Source organism: Monodelphis domestica, chromosome 1 (genome assembly GCF_027887165.1).
Source record: "Monodelphis domestica isolate mMonDom1 chromosome 1, mMonDom1.pri, whole genome shotgun sequence".
Lineage (NCBI taxonomy): Eukaryota > Metazoa > Chordata > Mammalia > Didelphimorphia > Didelphidae > Monodelphis > Monodelphis domestica.
In genome coordinates this window covers 458752074-458772776 of record NC_077227.1, presented here as the reverse complement: position 1 = coordinate 458772776, position 20703 = coordinate 458752074, and the positions used below count along the sequence as shown (strand labels likewise).

Here is a 20703-nt window from a genome sequence, read left to right as displayed (position 1 = left end):
CAGAGAGAGAGATGGAAGCCTAATGTGGCAGAACCTATCTTGTCCATGGGGTGGTACCTTGGCCAGTGGCACCAGAAGCCATGATATCCCTGTGTGGACCCTGTATTCCCCTCCCACTAGTCCTACACTGGATAGGCCCTTGGCCTCCCAAACCCACTGCTGGTAAAGGAGGTACCCAGCAAAGAAGGGGTCATCTAACCACACCATTAAGGTACAGGTTGACACATCCTTAGGCACCTAGTTCTTCCCCCCAAGGAGGGTTTGTATTTTTTAAAACCCATAATTTCAGCCCTAAAATCAATACTATGTATTGGTTCCAAGACAGAAGAGCAGTAAGGGCTAGGCGGCAATGGGGGTCAAGTGACTTGCCCAGGGTCACACAGCTAGGAAGTGTCTGAGGACAGATGTAAACCCAGGACCTCTCATCTCTGAACCTGGCTCTCCATCCACTTAGCCACCTGGTTGCCTCCAGGTTTTAAAGATTGCTGAGCCAAGAGGAAGAGCCGAATACCTGCATGTTTTCCCCTTAACCTGTGTAAATAAGTGTGATACAGTAGTAAATGAGCTAGACCTGGATGCAGAGGACTTGAGTTCAGACCCTGACTGCCACTTAAATACTTTTGGCCTGCCACTTATTAGCACTAAGCCTCAGTTTTCTCAAATGTAAATTAAGAGGATTAGACCAAAACCCTTTCCAACTCTAATCATGATTTTGTGATAGTGAATATAGCAATTCATTTGGTCAGTTATTTTGTTCTGTGTTTTATTCTGAAGATTTGTTACAAATTATAATGAATTCTTAATTTTATTAGAATAAAATATGAACTAAGAAGGCTATTTGTGAAGATTATTTTATGAAAAGTGGGGAGGGGCCCAGCATTTTCTTTTCCTAATGGAGGGCATTATATAGAAAGTTTGGAAACCTCTGTACTTCTGGGAGAATTGCAAGGTATATCCAGTGGCAGGAATAATAATGATATACTTTTAAATATTTTATTTTTTTAATTTTATTTAAATATTTTGGAATTTAAAATTGGGGGATAGAAAAATTATTTTTCCCATTACATTTTAAAACTATTTTTAAAAATTTTAAACATTATTTTATTTGGTCATTTCCAAACATTATTCACTGGAAACAAAGATCATTTTCTTTTCCTCCCCGCCCCCCCTCCCACCACCTTTCCCTCTCCCATAGCCTACGCACGATTCCACTGGTTATCACATGTGTTCTTGACTCGAACCCATTTCCATGTTGTTGGTATTTGCATTAGAGTGTTCATTTAGAGTCTCTCCTCAGTCATATACCCTCCACCCCTGTAGTCAAGCAGTTGCTTTTCATCAGTGTTTTTACTCCCACAGTTTATCCTCTGCTTGTGGATAGTGTTTTTTAGATCCCTGCAGATTGTTCAGGATCACAGCATTGCCACTAATGGAGAAGTCCATCACCTTTGATTGTACCACAATGTATCAGTCTCTGTGTATAATGATTTCCTGGTTTTGCTCCTTTCGCTCTGCATCACTTCCTGGAGGTTGTTCCAGACTCCATGGAATTCCTCCACTTTATTATTCCTTTGAACACAATAGTATTCCATCACCAACAGATGCCACAATTTGTTCAGCCATTCTCCAATTGAAGGGCATCCCCTCATTTTCCAATTTTTGGCCACCACAAAGAGTGCTGCTATGAATATTCTTGTACAAGTCTTTTTCCTTATTATCTCATTGGGGTACAAACCCAGCAGTGCTATAGCTGGATCAAAGGGCAGACAGTCTTTTATCACCCTTTGAGCATAGTTCCAAATTGCCCTCCAGAATGGTTGGATCAATTCACAACTCCACCAGCAATGAATAAGTGTCCCTACTTTGCCACATCCCCTCCAGCATTCATTACTTTCCATAGCTGTTATGTTAGCCAATCTGCTAGGTGTGAGGTGATACCTCAGAGTTGTTTTTATTTGCATCTCTCTGATTATAAGAGATGTAGAGCACTTCTTCATGTGCTTGTTAATAGTTTTGATTTCTTTGGCTGAGAACTGCCTATCCATGTCCCTTGCCCATTTATCAATTGGAGAATGGCTTGATTTTTTGTACAATTGATTTAGCTCTTTGTAAATTTGAGTAATTAAACCTTTGTCAGAGGTTTTTATGAAGATTGTTCCCCAATTTTTTGCTACCCTTCTGATTTTGGTTACATTGGTTTTGTTTGTACAAAACCTTTTTAATTTGATGTAATCCAGATTATTTATTTTGCATTTTGTGACTCTTTCTAAGTCTTGCTTGGTTTTGAAGTCTTTCCCTTCCCGAAGGTCTGACATGTATACTATTCTGTGTTCGCCTAATTTTCTTATAGTTTCCTTCTTTATGTTCAAGTCATTCACCCATTCTGAGTTTATCTTGGTGTAGGGTGTGAGGTGTTGATCCAGACCTAATCTTTCCCACACTGTCCTCCCATTTTCCCAGCAGTTTTTATGAAATAGTGGATTTTTGTCCCAAAAGCTGGAATCTTTGGGTTTGTCTAAAATTATTTTTAACATTTGCTTTTGTAAAATTTTGAGTTCTAAATTCTTTCTAACTCCTCTTCCCCTATCATTAAGAAGGCAAGCAATATGATATAGATTATACCTATATAGTCTTACAAAACATAAAGGAATAATAATAACAGCTAGCATGTGTGTGACACTCAAAGCTTTGCAAAGCACTTTGCCAATTATCACATTTGATCCTTATAACTCTGATACAGAGGGGTTAAGTGACTTCCCCAAGGTGACACATTTTAGATCTGAATTCAAGTCTTCTGGTCACCTAGTCCATCACTACCTAAAAGGAGGTCTGTAACTCTCAAGAATGAGAAGAGAGGAGACAGTAAGAGGGACAAAACTCAGAGGACGGGAGTGTTGTTGGGAGTTCCAGTGGCCCGTGTTAGTGAGAGATTCTCAGAGGCAGAGAAGACTACAGAAATCATCTCATTCATCCCTCTACCTGGAGCAGGAATTCTCTAAATGGCCTCCCTGGGGCAGGGGAGCAGGGCAAATAGACCTCAGAGAAAGAGGTCCAGGAAATCCTGATGGTTTTGCCCTTGTTCCTTGCCCCCTTACCCCACATCTCCAAGCCACTTGTGGGGGAACTCGGGGCAGGGAAGTGCAGTGTATCGTGACAGCCAATGATGCAGACACATTCTAGTGGTGCGCAGAGAGGAGCAGTGTCTGGAACCTGGCAGGTAACAGTCCATATAAGAGAACAAGAATTGTGGTCCAGGGTAGACCCTAAATGGGATATTTTGGAAGCTCAAACTCCTCATCTGCGAAATGGGAATGATAATAGTCTCTTCCCCATGGGGTAGTTGTGAGGACCAAAAGTTTGTCATGAGAACCATGTCAGTAGCATCAAGTTTGGAGTAAGAGAATCCGAGTTCAGATCCTGGCTCCATCACTGTGATGTTGACTCCATCACTACACCCATGCTGTCCTCAGTTTCCTTATCTGCAAAATGGGGTGGGGGTTGGATGAGATGATATCCTGGGAAGGATATTGACAAATGGGAGTGTCCAGAAGAGGATGACCTCCCTGTGAGATGGATGGGAGAAAGAAGCTATGTTGGGGAATGCTGTTGCTTTCACAGAGGGGACTGGTAAGAACTGCCTGAAAGAACTGGGGATGCTTATTTTGGAGAAGACAAAATTTAGGGGGAGGAAACATAATTGCTCTCTTCAGGTATTTTATTTATTTATTTTGAAACCTTTACCTTCCGTCTCAGAATCAATACTTTGTATTGGTTCCAAGGCAGAAGAGGGGTAAGGGCTAGGCAATGGGGGTTAGTGACTTGCCCAGGGTCACACATCTAGGAGGTGTCTGAGGTCAAATTTGAACCCAGGACCTTCCATCTCTAGGTCTGGTTTCTATCCATTGAGCTACCCAGCTGCCCCCTCTTCAGGTATTTTAAGGTTCATTGAGTAGAAGAGAGAGTTGAGTCAATAAGCCCCCATTTATATATATATATATATATATATATATATATATTTGAGGGGCATCTAGGTAGTACAGTGGATAGAATATAAGACTTGGAGTCAGGAAGACTTGAATTCAAATCCTTTGATGCCTACTAGTTGTATGACTCTGGGCAAGTCACTTATTCTCTCTGTATCTTAGTTTTCTATAAAATGGTGATAATAACAGCAGCACCTACCTACCTCTCAGGGCTGTTGTGAGGATCAAATGAGAATATTTGTAAAGTTCTTAGCACATAGTGAGCATTATCATTATCATTATCATTATTATTGTTGTTGTTGTTATTATTTTTATTATTACTCTCTGTCAGGCTCAGTGCTAAGCAGTAGAGATTCTAAAAAAGGCAAAAAGTTATCCCTGCCTCCAGGAGCTCACAGTCTGATGGGAGAGGCAGCGTGTGAACAACTGATCTCTACGTGCATACAAGTTCTCTCTAGGGTCAATTGGAGGCAACCTTAGAGGAAAAGGACTAGCCATGAGGGACCTGGGAAAGACTTCTTGCAAAAGGTGAGATGTGAGCTGAGACATTAGGTTGTTTTAGAATTCTTCTTCTTCTTCTTCTTCTTAGCTAGCAATTATATGGTACTTTAAGATTTTCAAAGTGCTTGACACATGTCATCTCATTTGATCCTCCTATTATTATCCCCGAATATTACTTTTCCCATTTTCCACATGAGGAGAGAACTGCTCATATCTAGAGGGAAGAGCTAGAAGTAATGGGTGTACGTTTCAGAGGCAAATAAGACATAAGGAACTTTTTTTTTTCACAATCAGTTGTTCAGAAATGGAATGGGTTTCCTCTTTTCTCCAGGCTAAATGTCTCTTCTACTGATCTTCAAGTGGCACCGACTTGCACCCTTTGTCATTTGATATCTCTCTTCTGGATGTCCTCCAAAAGAGAACAAGCTCCTGAAATGGTGCCCACTTGGTGTCTTTCTTTTGGATTTCCTCTGGAAGACAATACCTTCCTGAAACTATGCTCCAGATGGTGGGGACTTATCTATTGTTTGGCATTTGGATTTTCTCCAGAAGAGAATGTTCTCCTGAAACTTAATGGAAGACTGGATATGATTTGATCAGATCAAAGTACAGTAGTATTGTCGCTCCCCTGGTCCTGGACATTTGTACTTCTCTTAGTTCTTCCTAAGACTGCAAGTTTTCTTGGCTACTGTATCATAATATTGACTCGAATTGATTTCGCAACCCTTCAATCTTTGCAGCTGCCATAAAGCCTTCAGGAGGCTCCTTCCAGACTGATCCCTAATCCTGAACCCAGAATATCCTACTGTGACCTGATCACGGCCGACCAGCCACACTGGCTGATGAGAGCAAGTGGAGTCCAGCAGGGATAGTTTTGTTCTCCGGCATTTCCCCAGGATGCATGGCTGAGAAATGTCCTGCCCCCGTTTTAAATCTCCAGCCTTTTCCCTTCTGTTCTCCTTAGCCTGGCAGGGAGGAAAGCTGCAGAGGAAAGAGGAAATTCAGTCCCAGCCTGGAAGCAGAGGTGCTCTGGAGTCAACTCCGACCAGCCCTTGAGGGCCAGCTGTTAAATGCTCTCTCCATCCTACCTGAAGACAGCTATCATGTCTTGGGTGGGCACTAATGCTACAAATCTGGGATCCATTTATCATTTTGTTTATGGTCTAGTCTTAAGAAAGTGATAGTGCAAATTAATGCAATCTAATGGGGAAAGAATACAATATTAATCATGCAAATTAAGGGACAGCCAGGTGGTGAAGTAGATAGGGACTCGGGCCTGGAGACAGGAGGTCCTGGGTTCAAATGTGGCCACAGATACTTCCCAGCTGGGTGACCCTGGGCAAGTCACTTAACCCCCATTCTTGAGCATTCTGCCTTGGAACTGATACTTTATATTGATTCTAAGATAGAAGATAAGGGTGCTAAAAAATCAATAATGCAAATTAAACTTAAATGTAGGTCACCCCCCCCACACACACACACACTGAGTATTAAACATTTAGCAGCACATCATTGCCTGGAATCCTTACTTCTTTTTAATTGCTATTTTTATTTTCTATATCATCTGATTATATGAAATCCTAATGGCCATCAACAGTGAATTGTTATTCCCCCCAAACACTTGGAATTTACTTTGTATAAATCTTGTATTTACTTATCTGTGAATGTTTTGTATCCCTCCCCATGGAATATCAACTCCTTGAAGTCAGGGCCTGTTTATCTTTTGTACTCACATCTGTGATGCCCAGCACAGTACCTGGATTATGTTAGGGTTAATGGAGAAATCCTTGTCAATTGACTAGGGCATTGCGGGCATTATTAGTTAATCCCTTAAAGAGTTAGATGGGGCAGATTTCAGAAGCACTCCTCTCTCTCATGTGTAATGCATGAGGAAGGAGTTGTTTCGTTATTAAAAGAGGATTTTGCCTCCCTCCTGCCCCCCCCCCCAGATAAATGTGAATTGTTGAACCCTGTAAGTTTAGAGGGCGCGGAGGAACAAGGACTGGAACTAATGGAAGGGAGAGTTTTGCACTTTTGGATAATTCCTGAATGCACCCCGAAACATGGCTTCTGGACTGCCAGATAGAGACAGATAGAAAGATGGAGAAATGAGAGACACTGTCAGAGACACACAGAGGGAAATGGGGTGGGAGAGAGAGGGACAAGACAGAGGGAGAGAAAGAGACAGAGTGGGAGACAGAGTCAGAGGAAGGGAGGAATGGAGAGAGAAGGAGGAGAAGGAGGGAGGGAGAGAGAGGCAGACAGACAGAGAGACAAAGGACAGGCTTGGGGGAGTGTGATTGTGATGGAACAAAACCTTTTCATTCTGTATTTAGCTTAGCATCAAGTCACACACAACCCAGTTATCCATATACAGTAGAGTCTTCATAATAAAAGTTTATTGAATTGAAGGAACCAGGAGGCAAACCCAGTAGAGCTACCGAGTCCTACTGCCTGCAGAAAAAGAAGCTTGAGTTGTCCGGTCACCTTTACAAGAAGTCAGAACAAGCCAAGTGGATCAGTGGTAACTTGAGATTCAAACACTGGAAACTGGGATTAAAACAAAACAAAACAAAACAAAACAAAAACTCTTGCCTTTATCCTAGTGACAACGCTGAGACAGAAGTTGACAAAGGCAAGGCAAAGGGAGTTGAGTGACTTGCCCAGGGTCACACAGCTAGGATGTGTCTGAGGTCAGGTTTGAACCCATGTCTTCCCAACTCCAGGCCTGCTGCTCTATCCACTGAGCCACCCAGCTGCCCCAGGGATTTGTGTTTAAAGACTTGTCTTAATTAGGGTGATTGGGACCTAGGTTAGGCTTGGCTTCCTCTGTCATCATCAGCCTTCCCAGAGACATATGGCTGGCTACCTTCTGCTCAGGCACACGCAAAAGGAGATCTGTGGTCAGTTGGAGAGTCCCAGGAACTCCTCGGCCCCTAAAGACAGAGAGACCCCGAGCCCCCCAAGAAAAAGTCAGCCATGGGTCACCCCGATGCAAAAATGACTTTGGGGTAGGAGTAGTGCTTCTACCAGGAGGACTTTACTTTTCCCTGTGAGGCATCAAACTATGGGCAATAATAATATCATACTAAATAAGGCAAGGGCTTAACTAATCTCCAACAGAATGGCACAGTGGGAAGAGTCCTGGGTTTTTGTGACTAGAGTCAGAAGCCCCCAGTTCAGATCCCATGGATGCCTTCTCCCTTCTCCCTCAGTCTACTCACCTCAAAGATGACACTGTGGCCTCAATGGCCTTTGAGGGGCTCCCTGGCTCTAGAGATGGGATCCCTCCTGGGTCGTGTCCTAACCGAGGCTGCATGACCCAGTGTCTAAGCCCTCAGGGCAAGGGGGGTGCGCCTTAGATGCCTCTTACCATCCCCGGGTACACCGCAGTACTCCTTGCACTCTTTCTCTGTGTAGAACTTGTTCCCATTGCCCTGGCAGCCCCCATAGTAAAAAACGACGCACTTCCCTTGGGCAGCATCAAAAGCCCAAAGCATGAAGTTCCCCCGGCAGGGGCCAGCCTCGATGGGCAGTCTGCAGGCAGCTGGAGAGAGAGTGAGCAGAAATTAAGCAAGAAAAAACCCTGATCCAACCACTTTTTTTGTTTGTTTTCATTCTTACCTTCTCTCTTAGAATTGATACCGAGTATTAATTCCAAGGCAGGAAAGCAGTCAGGGCTAGGAAATTGTGGTTAAGTGACTTGCCCAGGGTCACACAGGGAGGAAGTATCTGAGGCCAGACTTGAACCCAGGCCCTCTCAACTCCAGGCCTGGTGCTTTATCCACTGCCCTACTTAACTACCCCTCACAGCTTCTGTTTGCCTTGCCTATGAACTTAAAAAAAAATTTTTATAATTATATTTCAATGTAATTAGCTTTCCTTATAATCTTTTATGTTTAATTTTATGCATTTAAAATGTTATTCTGAGAAGGGCTCCATAGGTTTTATATTGGACAGTCAAACCAGGCATGCCAATATACCATACCTGTCATATACCTGTCGGGGTAACAAGGCCTGGCAGAGAGGAACTTTGCTGGGGAGAGAATAACGATGACTAGGGCCACAAAGCTCCTCCTTTAGGTGACCTCTAAAGTCTGCTTCATCTCTGAATTTTTGTCCCTATGATCCTTTGGGGCAGAAAAGATATGGGGGTACAGACTCACTAATGTTAGCTTCAGCCAAACTGAATCTGGCCTCTACCCTGTGCCTGAAATTCTACCATCAAAGCTTTGGGGATATACTCTTGATAGGGAAGACGCTCTAAGGTAGACTCATTAGTCAATGGCACCTTATTGTAGACGGGTAGGTTTTTTTTAAAACCTTACGTACCATCTTAGAGATGATGTCTGGGCTTCTTTGGTCATGACTTTCAGGTAATTCTTTTTTTTTTTTTCAATCTTTACCTTCTCTCTTGGAATCAATACTGTGTACTGGCTCCAAGGCAGAAGAGTGGTAAGGGCTAGGCAATGGGGGTCAAGTGACTTGTCCAGGGTCACACAGCTGGGAAGTGTCTGAGGCCAGATTTGAACCTAGGACCTCCCGTCTCTAGGCCTGGCTCTCAAGCCACTGCGCCACACAGATTCACACAGATTCCCCTAAGAGGGCAGTTTTTGAGGGAAAAATTGGGTCCTTTGATATCTCAGTTGCCAGTTTCTGTATCCACTGAGGAGAGAAAGGAGTACAGAGGATAAGAAGCTTTTCTGGCATCACCATGATGCTGTTTGGTCCATGGGAAGTAAGAAAAGGGGAGGGAAGGTTACCATCCAACCCCAAGTAGCTTTTCCAACCTGAATTCCCCACCTTTTAGCACTAGGAATCATCCACTTGCCCTGCCCAGTCAAGAGGTCCTCTATGTGATACATGGTCATCTTGTCAGCTACAATGCCTCTGTCTTCTCTGGAGTAGGGATGAGATTGGGGAAAGAATCTCATTATTCCCAGGAGACTAGATCCATCCCACAATTCCAGGAGCTCCCAGAAATAGAAGACTTATATTGAGAGAGAGTGGGTACAAATTCTCCCAAGTATTCAAGTTGAAATTCTACCCCAAAGCTCAGGACTTTGATGTGGGGTCATCATGGACTCTTGGAGTCACAAGACATGAGTTTGAATTCCAGATCATGTGACCCTAAACAAACCTATCTGGGCCTCAGGCTCCTTTTTCTAATGAGGAGGTTGAATTAGGTGACCTCTAAAGTCTGCTTCATCTCTGAATTTTTGTCCTTATGATCCTTTGGGGCAGAAAAGATATGGGGGTGCAGACTCACTAATGTTAGCTTCAGCCAAACTGAATCTGGCCTCTAAGTCAGCTGCCCCAAAGATGACAAAAATGCATTCCAAATGATAAACTGCTTGATTTCTAGAAAAACTGGGAAGAGCCCCATGAACTGATGCAGAAGGAAATGAGCAGAACCAGGAGAACACTGTACACAGAAACTGAAACATTGTGGGATGATCATATGTGATTGACTTTGCTACTAGGAGCAATACAATGATCCAGAACAATTCAGAGGGACTCATGAGAAAGAACAGTATCCACATCCAGAGGAAGAACTGTGGGAGCAGAAACGCAGAAACACTTGTTTCTAGTCTGGTTTTAAAAAAATGTTTAAATTTAAGTATTTTTCCATGGTTACATGATTCACGTTCTTTCCCTCCCCCTTTTCCCTCCCCACTCCTGGAGCTGACAAGCAATCCACTGGGTTACACATGTATTATCACTCAATACCTATTTCCATATTATTTATTTTTGTAATAATCTTTTAAAACCCCAAACCCTATATCCAATACCTATATAAACAAGTGAAGAATATAACCATGTATAATGTATAACCCAGTGGAATTGCTTGTCAGCTCCAGGTGGAGGAAGGGAAGAGGGGAGGGAGAGAAAGTGAATCACGTAACCTTTGAAAAATACTTAAAAATAAATACATTTAAAAAATGCATTCCAAGGCCAAATGGAAACCATCTGGGTAACCTCTCCAATGCTTCCTTACCCTCTGTCCGACAGGTCTGGAGACACTCCTTCTCAGTGTTAAAGTTGTTGCCGTTGCCCAGGCAGCCCCCATAGTGGAAAGACTCACAGGCCATGGAAGAGACATTATAGAAGTATCTCCTGATCATCCCTAGGCATGGCCCCACATCTTGCTTCAGGTGGCAGAAATCTGAGGAGATGGCAGACATGAACACTGACTGTATTAGGTACAAAGTCCTACCTTGGCACTGAGGGGCAACTCGGAGAAGCCCACAATCCAGTAGGGAGATAGGACACAAGACAAAGACCATAAAATCAGGAGTAATATCCAACAGCATCCAAATGGGCTATTATGGCATAGGAAGAGGGAAAACATTTGGTAGGGCAGGGGGAAAGAGGAATCAGAGAAGAGGTGGCACAGAGCTGGGCCTTGAAGGACAGATAGGATTGTATTATTATTTTTTTTACCCTTATCTTCCATCTTAGACTCAATACTGTGTATCGGTCCCAAGGCAGAAGAGTGGTAAGGGCTAGGCAATGGGGGTCAAGTGACTTGTCCAGGGTCACACAGCTGGGAAGTGTCTGAGGCCACATTTGAACCCAGGATCTCTAGTCTCTAGACCAATTGGATTGTTCTTAAACTATTACGTGTTTCTGTATTTCATCTCCCTAGTTAGGATGTAAATTCCTCAAAGGCAGGGATTAGGTCTCCTTTTGTGCTTCCTATGTCACAGCCTAGCTAAGGGCCAGGCACATGAGTGGTATGATCAACCAATCATTCAACAGCTTTTATTAATCACCTGCTACTTACCAGGCACTGTGCTAGGTGCTGAAGTGATGAAGAGAAAATTAAAATCATCCCTGCCCTGAAAGAGCTTACATTCTATCAGGGAAGACAATATATTCGGATAGGTGGTTTTCCATTATGTCCTACTCGTTGTGACCTCATTTTGGTGTTTTCTTGGCAAAGATACTAGAATGGTTTGCCATTTCCTTCTCCAGCTCATTTTACCATTGAGGAGATGGAGGCAAAGAGCGTTAAGTGAATTGCCCAGGGTCCCGGGGCTAGTTAGTGTCTGAGACTGGATTTGAACTCAGGAAGGGGAGTCTTCCTGACTTCAGGTCTGGTACTCTATCCAATGCAGCACCTCACTGCCCTATGTCCTAAAAAGATACAAAATAAATATAATGAGTTTTTGGCAGGAAAGGCACTAGTAGTTGGTAGAGGGAGGATCAGGTGGCATGAGCTGAGTTTTGAAGAAATCAATGAATTCTACTCAATGAGCAGGCATTTGTTAAATGTGCTTACTAAGTGGCAGGCAGGCACTGTGCTAAGCACTGATCAGGCAAAGAAAAGGAAAAACAATCTCTGCCCTCCTCAAGAAGCTTACTTTCTTTTCTCATCCTTTTTCTTTTCCTTCCCTTCCCTTCCCTTCCCTTCCCTTTCCGTGTCTGAGGCAAGACTTGAACCCAAGACCTTCTGTCTTCAGGCCTGGCTCTCTATTCCCTGAGCCACCTATCAACCTCAAAGCTTAATTTCTAGTGGGAGTGAGAGCATGTCCATGATAGAGAGTACAAAATGTCCAGAGAGAAGATGGAAGCAAGTGTTTTCCAGGGACGGGGAACAACCAATGCAAAAGTATGGAGACTGGAGATGAGTGTCATATGTGAGGAACAACAAGTAGGGTGGTTTGGCTTGGCCATGGAGTGTAGGAAGGGGAATGATATATATAATAAGGCTGAAAAAGTAAACTGAGGCCAGACTGAAGGGCTTTAACAGCCAGAGGAATTTGTATTTGTGCCTAGAGGCACAAGGAAGCCATTGGAATTTATTGAGCTAAGGAATGATATGGTCAGGCCTCCACTTTAGGGAAATTATTCCATAAAGGAACTCAGTAAACTTTCTTGATATGATCTTAGCTTCACCCTATACGATAGTGTAGTGTATTTAGTGTGGTTCCCCATGGTTGCACTGAGAGTTGCTGGTAGGGTTTCTTCATCCTTGGGACGAAGAATGGACCCACTTTGGCCCATCTAGAGGACACATCTATTGGGTCAATGATAGTGCTCTCCCCTCTGGTAGAGGGAGGAGGGATGATGAGCAATCTCATGAGCATTACCTTCTTTTTTGACAAGCCCACTGGTCAGTGGACCAGCTCCAGATGCCTCAGTCTCCAGAGGTAACACAGCCCTCCGGTTTCTCTAGGGGAGAAAAAAATAGGACTCGTTACAGGGAATAAGCTCCTTTATCTGAAGACTGCTTCAATTGCCCACTCTGACCTACATGGCCACTCAGATCATTAGTGTTGAGAATGGGTTTACATACAGAATCACAGTTAAAGATCTTATGTCAAGCCCTTTTCTGTAAAGTGAAACCTGTGTTTCCATGATTTAAACAGTGTTTGGGAAGTGTTTGGGAAGGATAAAATGTCTCTGCCATGCTTGACCTGACCCCACCATCTTCCTTGGGAACATAAGTAAAAGAAGCATAACCCTGTGGATGATACCCCAAAGGAACGTAGTAGGGGAGAGGACTGAGGCTGAGAGGCTCACCTGAGGCTGGGGGACAGGTTCTCTCTCCCCAGGAACACATTCACCTAGGACCCAGGAGAAGAAGGAGAAAACGGTTAGACCCAAGGTTTTGCTGGCAAATGTTTAACAGCCAAAGAAACAGAACACACTTTTAAGTTTACATTATTAACATTTCCCCATCATTTTCTTGAAACTAGACAATAAAACAATAAATAAAGCTCTGATTTATAGTGTTGGGGGATTTCCAAGTTGGACATGCTCACAGAGAAAATTTAATAGGCTCTGGTGAGCAGGTCTGAGCTGGTTCCATCACCAAACTCAAGGGGGAAATATGGATAGTTCAACTAATTAGCCCCAATACTAGAATAGCCCAGAGAAGGACTCAGCAAGGATGAGTGCTCTTGTACCAGTTCACTAGGAAACCCAGCAAGGCCAACTGAATGACATTGAATATGTCTATTCCTTGAGAGAGTCTTGGTGGTCTCCTTCCTTGAGAAAAAAGTTTAAACTTGGAATCCTTCTGTTCCAAACACCAGATATTTGATCACACTTATGGCTGTCTGACTTTTGAGGGCACTTGGGCAGAGAGTTCCTAATGAGAAAATGGATCCTGAATTTCCTTTATGGAAAAGACAAAGGTATCATGGGATAAAGACCAGTCTCACCATTGAGTAGTCAAGTCAAGCATTTTCCTTATCTATAAAATGAATAGAGTAACTCATGCTCTGTCCTCTCATGGGGTTATTGTATCTGGGAAAGGACTTTGGGAAGATCCAGGGTGTGAAAGAGCAGCTTACATGATAGGGACCCAGTTGAAACTGGCTTACCTTTGTCTAACTTGAAATAGATAGAACTTTCAGGGATGCCCAAACTCAGGGCAAAGTCCTTGAATTCCTCCAGGAGGCTGTTTCGAATCTGGGGTCTCCGACCTGAGAGGGAAAACAGAGTGAGCCAGTGGATTCTAGCCCTGGGCCTTCTTCTCAGCCCTTGTGCTGAGGGAGGATCCTCTAATGTAGCCATCTGGTAATTTGTCCCCTCTCTTCAAACCCAGAATTTTTATACTACCCCATAACTTCAATATCCCTGACTGCTCACTGCCTTGCACACCTCCTGATTTAGAACTCTAAACTCCTTCAAATCTTACTCCCTGGTCCCTTCCCTCAATGCTCTGCCTTCTGTTTGGAGACAATGACTTATCATCAATGAGTAAGAATTTATTAAGGGTATCCTATGAGCCAGGTACAGTGCTAAGTGCTGGGAATACAAATCATAAAAGCAAGACAGTTCCTATCATCAAGGACTTGTGTGTTCTAATAGAGGAAGAAAGCACTCGAAGAGGAACAGTGGCCAGGTAAGGATGCTTTGGTCCAGGAAGTTAAAAGAACTCTATTCTGTGATGCACAATCATGAATTCTCTCCATACATTTCCTGACAAATTTCACCCCAGCTTGAAGACCACAAGGCTGAGAACCTTGGCACCTCCCAAACCCATTCTATTATTGGATAGCTCTAATTATGCACGTGTTTTTCCTTATATCAAGAGAAAATTGTTTTCTCTGCAATTCTCACCCATAAGGCTCAATCCAGTGATAATGCTTATACCTCTAGACACCCTAAAAGAGATGACCCTAATGGTGATATTTTAAAGCAGGTCTAACAGCATCCTGGTGGGAGAAATATGGTCTTGGTCCCAAAGAACTGAGATGCTCTTCTGGCTCCCTTCCCTCTCATGGCTCTCTTGGAAAGAGGCAGTCAATGTTTCTGCTAGCTCCACTCTCCCTTTCCCTTGACTTGGGTTGGTGGGTCTTTACCATAGAGAGTCACAGTTGTAGAAGGTCCAGAGTGCCTCAGTTTATGTTTCAGAATCATGACATACTCATCATAGTTGGTATGGACTACAAAGTACTCCATGGTCACATTCCACTCTGCAGAGGATAAGCAAACACAAGAGTCAGGGTATCAATGGCTGAGCAAATACTGGAACAAATGCTGTGTAGGTTATGTTCTTTTCTTTCTCCCTTCCTTCCACCCATTCTCCAAACAGCTATTATCTCCTAGGAAACCTACCACCTCTTTCCATCTTTCCATCCTTCTAAAAAGTCATCCTTCCATAGATCCTTCCAAACATTCATCCAGACTCTTTTTTTACCCTTTTATCTTTTCATTCATTCCTCAAAATATCCATCTATATCTTTTAGTATTACCTATCCATTCTTCCATCCTTCAAGCAGCTATCCTTCCATATATCTTATTTTGATATGATTTTAGTTTTCAATTAATAAGAATTTATTTTTTCTTTCCTCATCAATTTAAAAGAAAAAAAGGAAGGGGGCAGCTGGGTAGCTCAGTGGATTAAGAGTCAGCCCTAGAGACAGGAGGTCCTAGGTTCAAATCTGGCCTCAGCCACTTCCTAGCTGTGTGACCCTGGGCAAGTCACTTGACCCCCGTTGCCTAGCCCTTACCACTCTTCTGCCTTGGAGCCAATACACAGTATTGACTCCAAGATGGAAGGTAAGGGTTTAAAAAAAAAGAAAAAGAAAAAAAGGAAAACTCTTGTAACATATACATAGTCAAGCATAACACATTTCTCCATTCTTTTTGTCTCCCTTAATGTCCCACGTTCTACAAAAAGTCATTCTCAGTCCCTTCAGTGCTAGTACTTTCCCTTGATTTTCTCTGGATATATCTTGTTTGTAAATAGTTATTGGAATATTGTCTTTTCCATTAGACTGTGAGCTCCTGAAAAGAAGAGACTCTCTTTTTTCTTTCTCTATGTGTCCTTAGTGCTTACTATAGTAAGCCTTAATAATGTTTGTCAACTGGTAGACAGACAGACTATATTGTTTTGTCAAAAAATATGTCTCATTCTTGCATTTCTTGACTCTGTTCCTCTCTGATAGGAAGCAGGTAACATTGTTCATTAGTCCTCTCACATAGAGGTCTCATATCTAAATATATATAAAGGATTTTGTCTAATTGATAAGAATATGAGCCATTCTTTCTATATAGCTTTCCAAACATTCATCCATCCTTTCATTTGCCCAGTCTATTCTTTCATCTTCTCCAGACATCCATCTGTTGTCTTTCCATTCACCTCTCCATTCCTTTATTGTCCCATTCTTGGTTGGACAGCTACCCTTTGTTCTGTAATGTCCTTGCAAGTATTCATCTATCCTTTCCATCTATTCTCTTATCCCTCTAAATGTCCATCCATCTATTTAAGCAACAAGATTATCATGGGGCTATTGGGCCAGTCAGACTTTTTCATGAAAAAAGATATAAAGAACTAAAAGAGGGCATCCCCAAGATTGAAGGAAGTTTCAGGGGGGAAAGCCAAAGGCAAAGAGATTAATGTATCCCAAGAAGAGAAGCCTGAAGCTTTGTGAGTGAAGGAGAAAGCACAGCAGGGTCTGACATACTGCCTCTTCTCTCCTACCCTCTACCCTCCATCAGACATACTTACTGGAGTTGTAATAGGAGAATTTCCCTTCAGTGTCAGTTTTCTCATGAACATCAGAAACTTGTTCGCAGACACCTTTCCTAGATGGGGAAGAAAAACCCACACCCACGGGAAGGTGAGTCTTGGAAGTAGCAATAAAAATAGAAAACTCTCAAATTCATATCAGTCTTTTAGCTTTTCAGAGTGCTCTTGAATCCACGCTTAAATGACCATGGCAACCTTATAAGGTATTATCCCCATTTTACAGATGAAGAAACTGAGGCAAAAGAGGTAGAATCATGCTTAAATGTTATGCAGTGATTTAGTGGCAGAACTGGGGATAGAAGGCAAATGTCCTGGCTCCTAGTGCCTTATTCTTCACCCAAATCAAGCATCTTGTCTTTGAATTTTCAGTTTCTGCTTCACTTACCTTATAATGTAGCCCATAGCTCTCCACCCCCCTCTTTTAGGCCAAGGGTACCCAAACTATGGCCCAAGGGCCACATGGGGCCCCCTGAGGCCATTTATCTGGCCTCCCACCACACTTCCAGAAGGGGCACCTCTTTCATTGATGGTTAGTGAGAAGAGCACAGGATGTGGATGCTCTTGGAGTACTGTATGTGGCAGCACTGCAAAATGCAGCATCGCTCACGTAGAGTACTACTTCTGGTGACATAATCCTTTGTGTGGCGCCTTGTTCTGAGAGTAACTGAAGGAGAACAAGGCATTGGGCAAAGGATTATGTGGCTGCACAATGGAAGACGTCAGTATGGTGAGTGGTGATCTGCTTGACTTGAATGCATCTTTCAGAGAGTCACAATTCTGCAGTTCAGCCAGTTCCATTTGGTAAATTGTATCCACATTTTCAATATCAATAGAAAATGGGTTACAGAAAAGCTGTATGTCCTGTTCATGGAGATGAAGCTCTTTAAATCTGAATTGGAACTCCTTTTGCAACTTTTCCAGTGAATCCACACATGTTTCTTTTGGGAATGTAATCAAGGGTTTTTCTGCTAACAGATTTTGAGTTCTGTCTCAGTATCAATTCTAAGACAGAAGAACAAGGACTTGGCAAATTGAGTTAAGAGACTTGCCCAGGGTCCCACAGCTGGAAAGTGTCTGAGGCCACATTTGAATTCAGGACCTCCTGACTCCAGGCCTGACTGAGCCACCCAGCTGCCCCAATCCCACCTTGTTTTCAAGCAAGCCTCATTTATTAAGCTCCTACGTACTGAAGGCACTGTGCCATGTGCTTGACTCAAAGTGGGTGAAGAATGAATTTACTTCCTGCAGGAGACCTTGGACAAATTGGTTTATCTCTTGGGGCCTGTAAGGTGAGGGATGAATGAAATGATCTCTGAGGTCCCTTCCGGCCCTGGATCCTACAATCCTATGGAATGTGGCCTAGTGGGGTGAAAAGAGAAGGGAGGCGGGAAAAGAATGAGGGGAGAGGCTCCCAGCGGTCCCATTCACTCTCTCCTCTTGGACTCTTCTCCCACTCAGCTCCCAGACTCACCTGAACCTGGTTCTGATGGTGCTGATCTCCTGGTCAGTCTGCCCCTGGCCCAGGACCAGGGTCCCCATAGACAATGGGCGGTTGAGCCGTTTCAGCCATGGGCAGTTGGAGGCCATAGCTATATCATACCATTTTCCAAATATCTGGGAAGCAGAAAGAAGTCATAGCCATCCTGTACCTCCTCCTCAGCCCCAAAGCCCCCCCCACCTATGCATCATTGCTGGTTTGGGGACCAGCCCTCTCCAGGTACAATTTGCCTTTGGGGCAAAAACCCTATGGTGTTGGTGAAATCTATCTTTGAAATCTTTCCTCTACCAGGTCCTTACTCTAGATTCCACTTCCTATGGGTTGTACTTTCAGTTGGCTGCCACCAAATCTGTCCTCAGATTTCAGTGGATAACAAGGCCATTTGGCCTTTAATAACAGTATTCTTGGAGTCCAGAAAGCCCCAATAAGCCATGGAAAGGCTTGATAAGCTATACAGCACTCTAAAAATGTATAGCTTCTATGATGACCAAATATACAAAGGGATCAGTGGAATGACTCCCAACAGTCACAGACAACTTTGTTCTTGTTCTTCCCCCTTCCTTCCCAAACCCCTTTCCTCTCCTAATTGCACTATTTTTAGTGAATTAGAATAACAGACTCATTTCTTTATAGCCCTCCAAGACCACAGACTTTTAGTTAAGTCCAGTACTACAGAGTGAGTCAAAATGCCCCCTTCTCTGATGGAGCCAGAAACTGTCATACTGGAGATATCAAGATTCTCACCTAGACGCTAAAATCCTAGCCCTTGAAAAAATAAAAATTCTTACCCTAGAGAGATTAAAATTCTCCTGCACTTGGATGTCATCCTGAATGGAGACAGGATTTCCCTGGGCTATGGCCAAGGTGACCAAGAGAATGAACAGCATGGCTCGTGGGGTCAGTTCAGTGGTGGCAGTCCCAGCAGTTGGATCTAAGCAGGCAGGGTCTCTCCTGCTCTCCAGGACGTAGGTGGTAGGTGTGCTAGAGAGGAGGTGGCTACCTAGGCACTGACCCTTGGTCAGGGTCGGTGTTATTTAACTTGGGCAACAAGCGTCAATCAGAACCCAGGATTGACAATGATTGATCTGAGCAGACTGAGCTTACTGTAATTCAGAACTTGATCAACAGAGGTTTCCATTATCGGGTGGAACCGCAGGACCCCTTCTTACAAAGAAACTTTCCACAGAGTTCTTTGTCAGGGTCATAGGACCATAAAAGGGACCTTATATTAGAGACAAGGCCATCTCATCCACCTGGGCCCTTTGGATAAGGGACTTAGACGCACGAGTAAATAGCAGAACTGGATCTGGATCCTGATTCCAAATCCAGTACAAATGGGGTCCCAGGAGGAGCCAGGGGATAGCAGACAGCCTGGTAAATTTAGGGATTGGATTTAGTGACCTCTAAGGCCTCTTCTAATCCTGAATCTATGTATTTTTTTTGAAATTCATTTTGAGGACATTACTTTTAAGAATTCTTTCTCATCCATAAATTCATTGAATCCTTGGCATAACCTTGCAAAGCAAGGCAGGGACTATTATCCTCATTTTACAGATAAGACTATTGAGACTCAGAAAGAGGAAATGACTTAGAGACCCCAGGACTTTATATAAGGACTGCCTATGGCTCTTTCCAACTATCCTACTACTTCTATAGAGGTACAACAAGACTACCTACTAACCAACAATTAAACTCAATTCAATTAATTGTCATTTCCTTTATTTCACTTCATACTTGACCAAACCCAATGACCCAATGAAGCCTTGTGATTCATAGGCTAGCCTGCTCCAGAAAGTCTCCTAGTCCAGCCCTGGATCCCCAGGGTCCCTTTGGCTCACTCTTGTGTCCTACCCCTTCCCCACATCCAAGAACCCTCACCCTTCCTCCCTAAAAGAAGGTATGGGCTATACTCTGTAAGAGTTAGGGGACCCCTTCTCCTGGCATTCCTTCACCCACTGTCTCACTGTGTCCTTCCCCTCATTTTCTTTTACCCAAAGTGAAAAATTGCCTACCTATGATTTTACCTGAAAACATAAGGCAGGGCTGAGCCAGGCACCAAGGGGCCCAGTCAAGGTCAACTAGTGACCCATCCCCCAGACTTTTCCATGCTGTTTGTGCTCCTGGGATGATTAACTAAATCAAACAAGGACAGAGTAAACTTCGAGGGGCCCCTGAGCCCTAGCTGTCCAGCTTTGAACCTGTTTTTAAACATTAATCTCCAAGCCTCAAGGATTACAAGGGATACCAGACAGAGATATCTGATCTTTTCTTGTCCCTGACCTTTCTAGGTAGTAACATGGCAGAGGGCCAGTGTTTTGACCTCTAGTCCTCTAACTCACTTCAGGAAGTGAGGCCCCATGGCCGATCCATTCTTTCTCCTCTACCCATCTCTACTCAAATTCCCGCTCTTCTTGGCTTCATGCTGTGTAACAATCACAGGGCTCCGGACCCTAAAATGCCTTCCTGATTACTCATGGAAGGCCTGTTTGTTTGGGTCTCCATGCTGTGGCCAGGTGACTTTGTGCCAAGGTGTTTTTTATTAGCTAAACTATAAGAGATAAAAACTCAGTGAGAAGAAATCTACATCCTTAAATTCTCCTGCATTCTCCTTTCTGGATTTCTGTCCATCCAGCTACCTCAATCCCCTGGCCCCAGAAGTCAATCTCTCTCTCTCTCTCTCTCTCTCTCTCTCTCTCTCTCTCTCTCTCTCTCTCTCTCTCTCTCTCTCT

At 43.5% G+C, this 20703-nt stretch overlaps 1 protein-coding gene across 2 annotated transcripts; it reads right to left on the bottom strand.

Moving 5' to 3' along the window:
* Positions 1–6856: 6856 nt before the first annotated feature.
* Positions 6857–19000, bottom strand: AMBP (alpha-1-microglobulin/bikunin precursor). Of its 2 annotated transcripts, XM_007474974.2 has the most exons (11): positions 18763–19000; positions 17948–18090; positions 16456–16532; positions 14804–14917; positions 13820–13921; positions 13014–13057; positions 12581–12662; positions 10483–10650; positions 7858–8031; positions 7354–7420; positions 6857–7034 (listed from the first exon to the last, which is right to left on the bottom strand). In XM_007474974.2, exons 1-10 carry the CDS (start codon positions 18859–18861, stop codon positions 7389–7391), a joined length of 1035 nt encoding a protein of 344 aa, XP_007475036.1. In that variant the 5' UTR covers positions 18862–19000; the 3' UTR covers positions 6857–7034; positions 7354–7388. The 2 variants fall into 2 exon arrangements, with proteins under 2 accessions (XP_007475036.1, XP_056668377.1); XM_056812399.1 differs by having other exon boundaries at positions 6857–7420.
* Positions 19001–20703: the final 1703 nt, after the last annotated feature.

Bases quoted from the DNA above. Each gene is read 5' to 3' on its own strand.
- AMBP (XM_056812399.1), bottom strand. From the start codon at position 18,861: ATGCTGTTCATTCTCTTGGTCACCTTGGCCATAGCCCAGGGAAATCCT. The intron at 16,533-17,947 runs GTGAGTCTGGGA...TTCCCCATCTAG, and splicing joins ACCATCAGAACCAGGTTCAG to GAAAGGTGTCTGCGAACAAG. The intron at 14,918-16,455 runs GTAAGTATGTCT...TATCCTCTGCAG, and splicing joins ATTCTCCTATTACAACTCCA to AGTGGAATGTGACCATGGAG.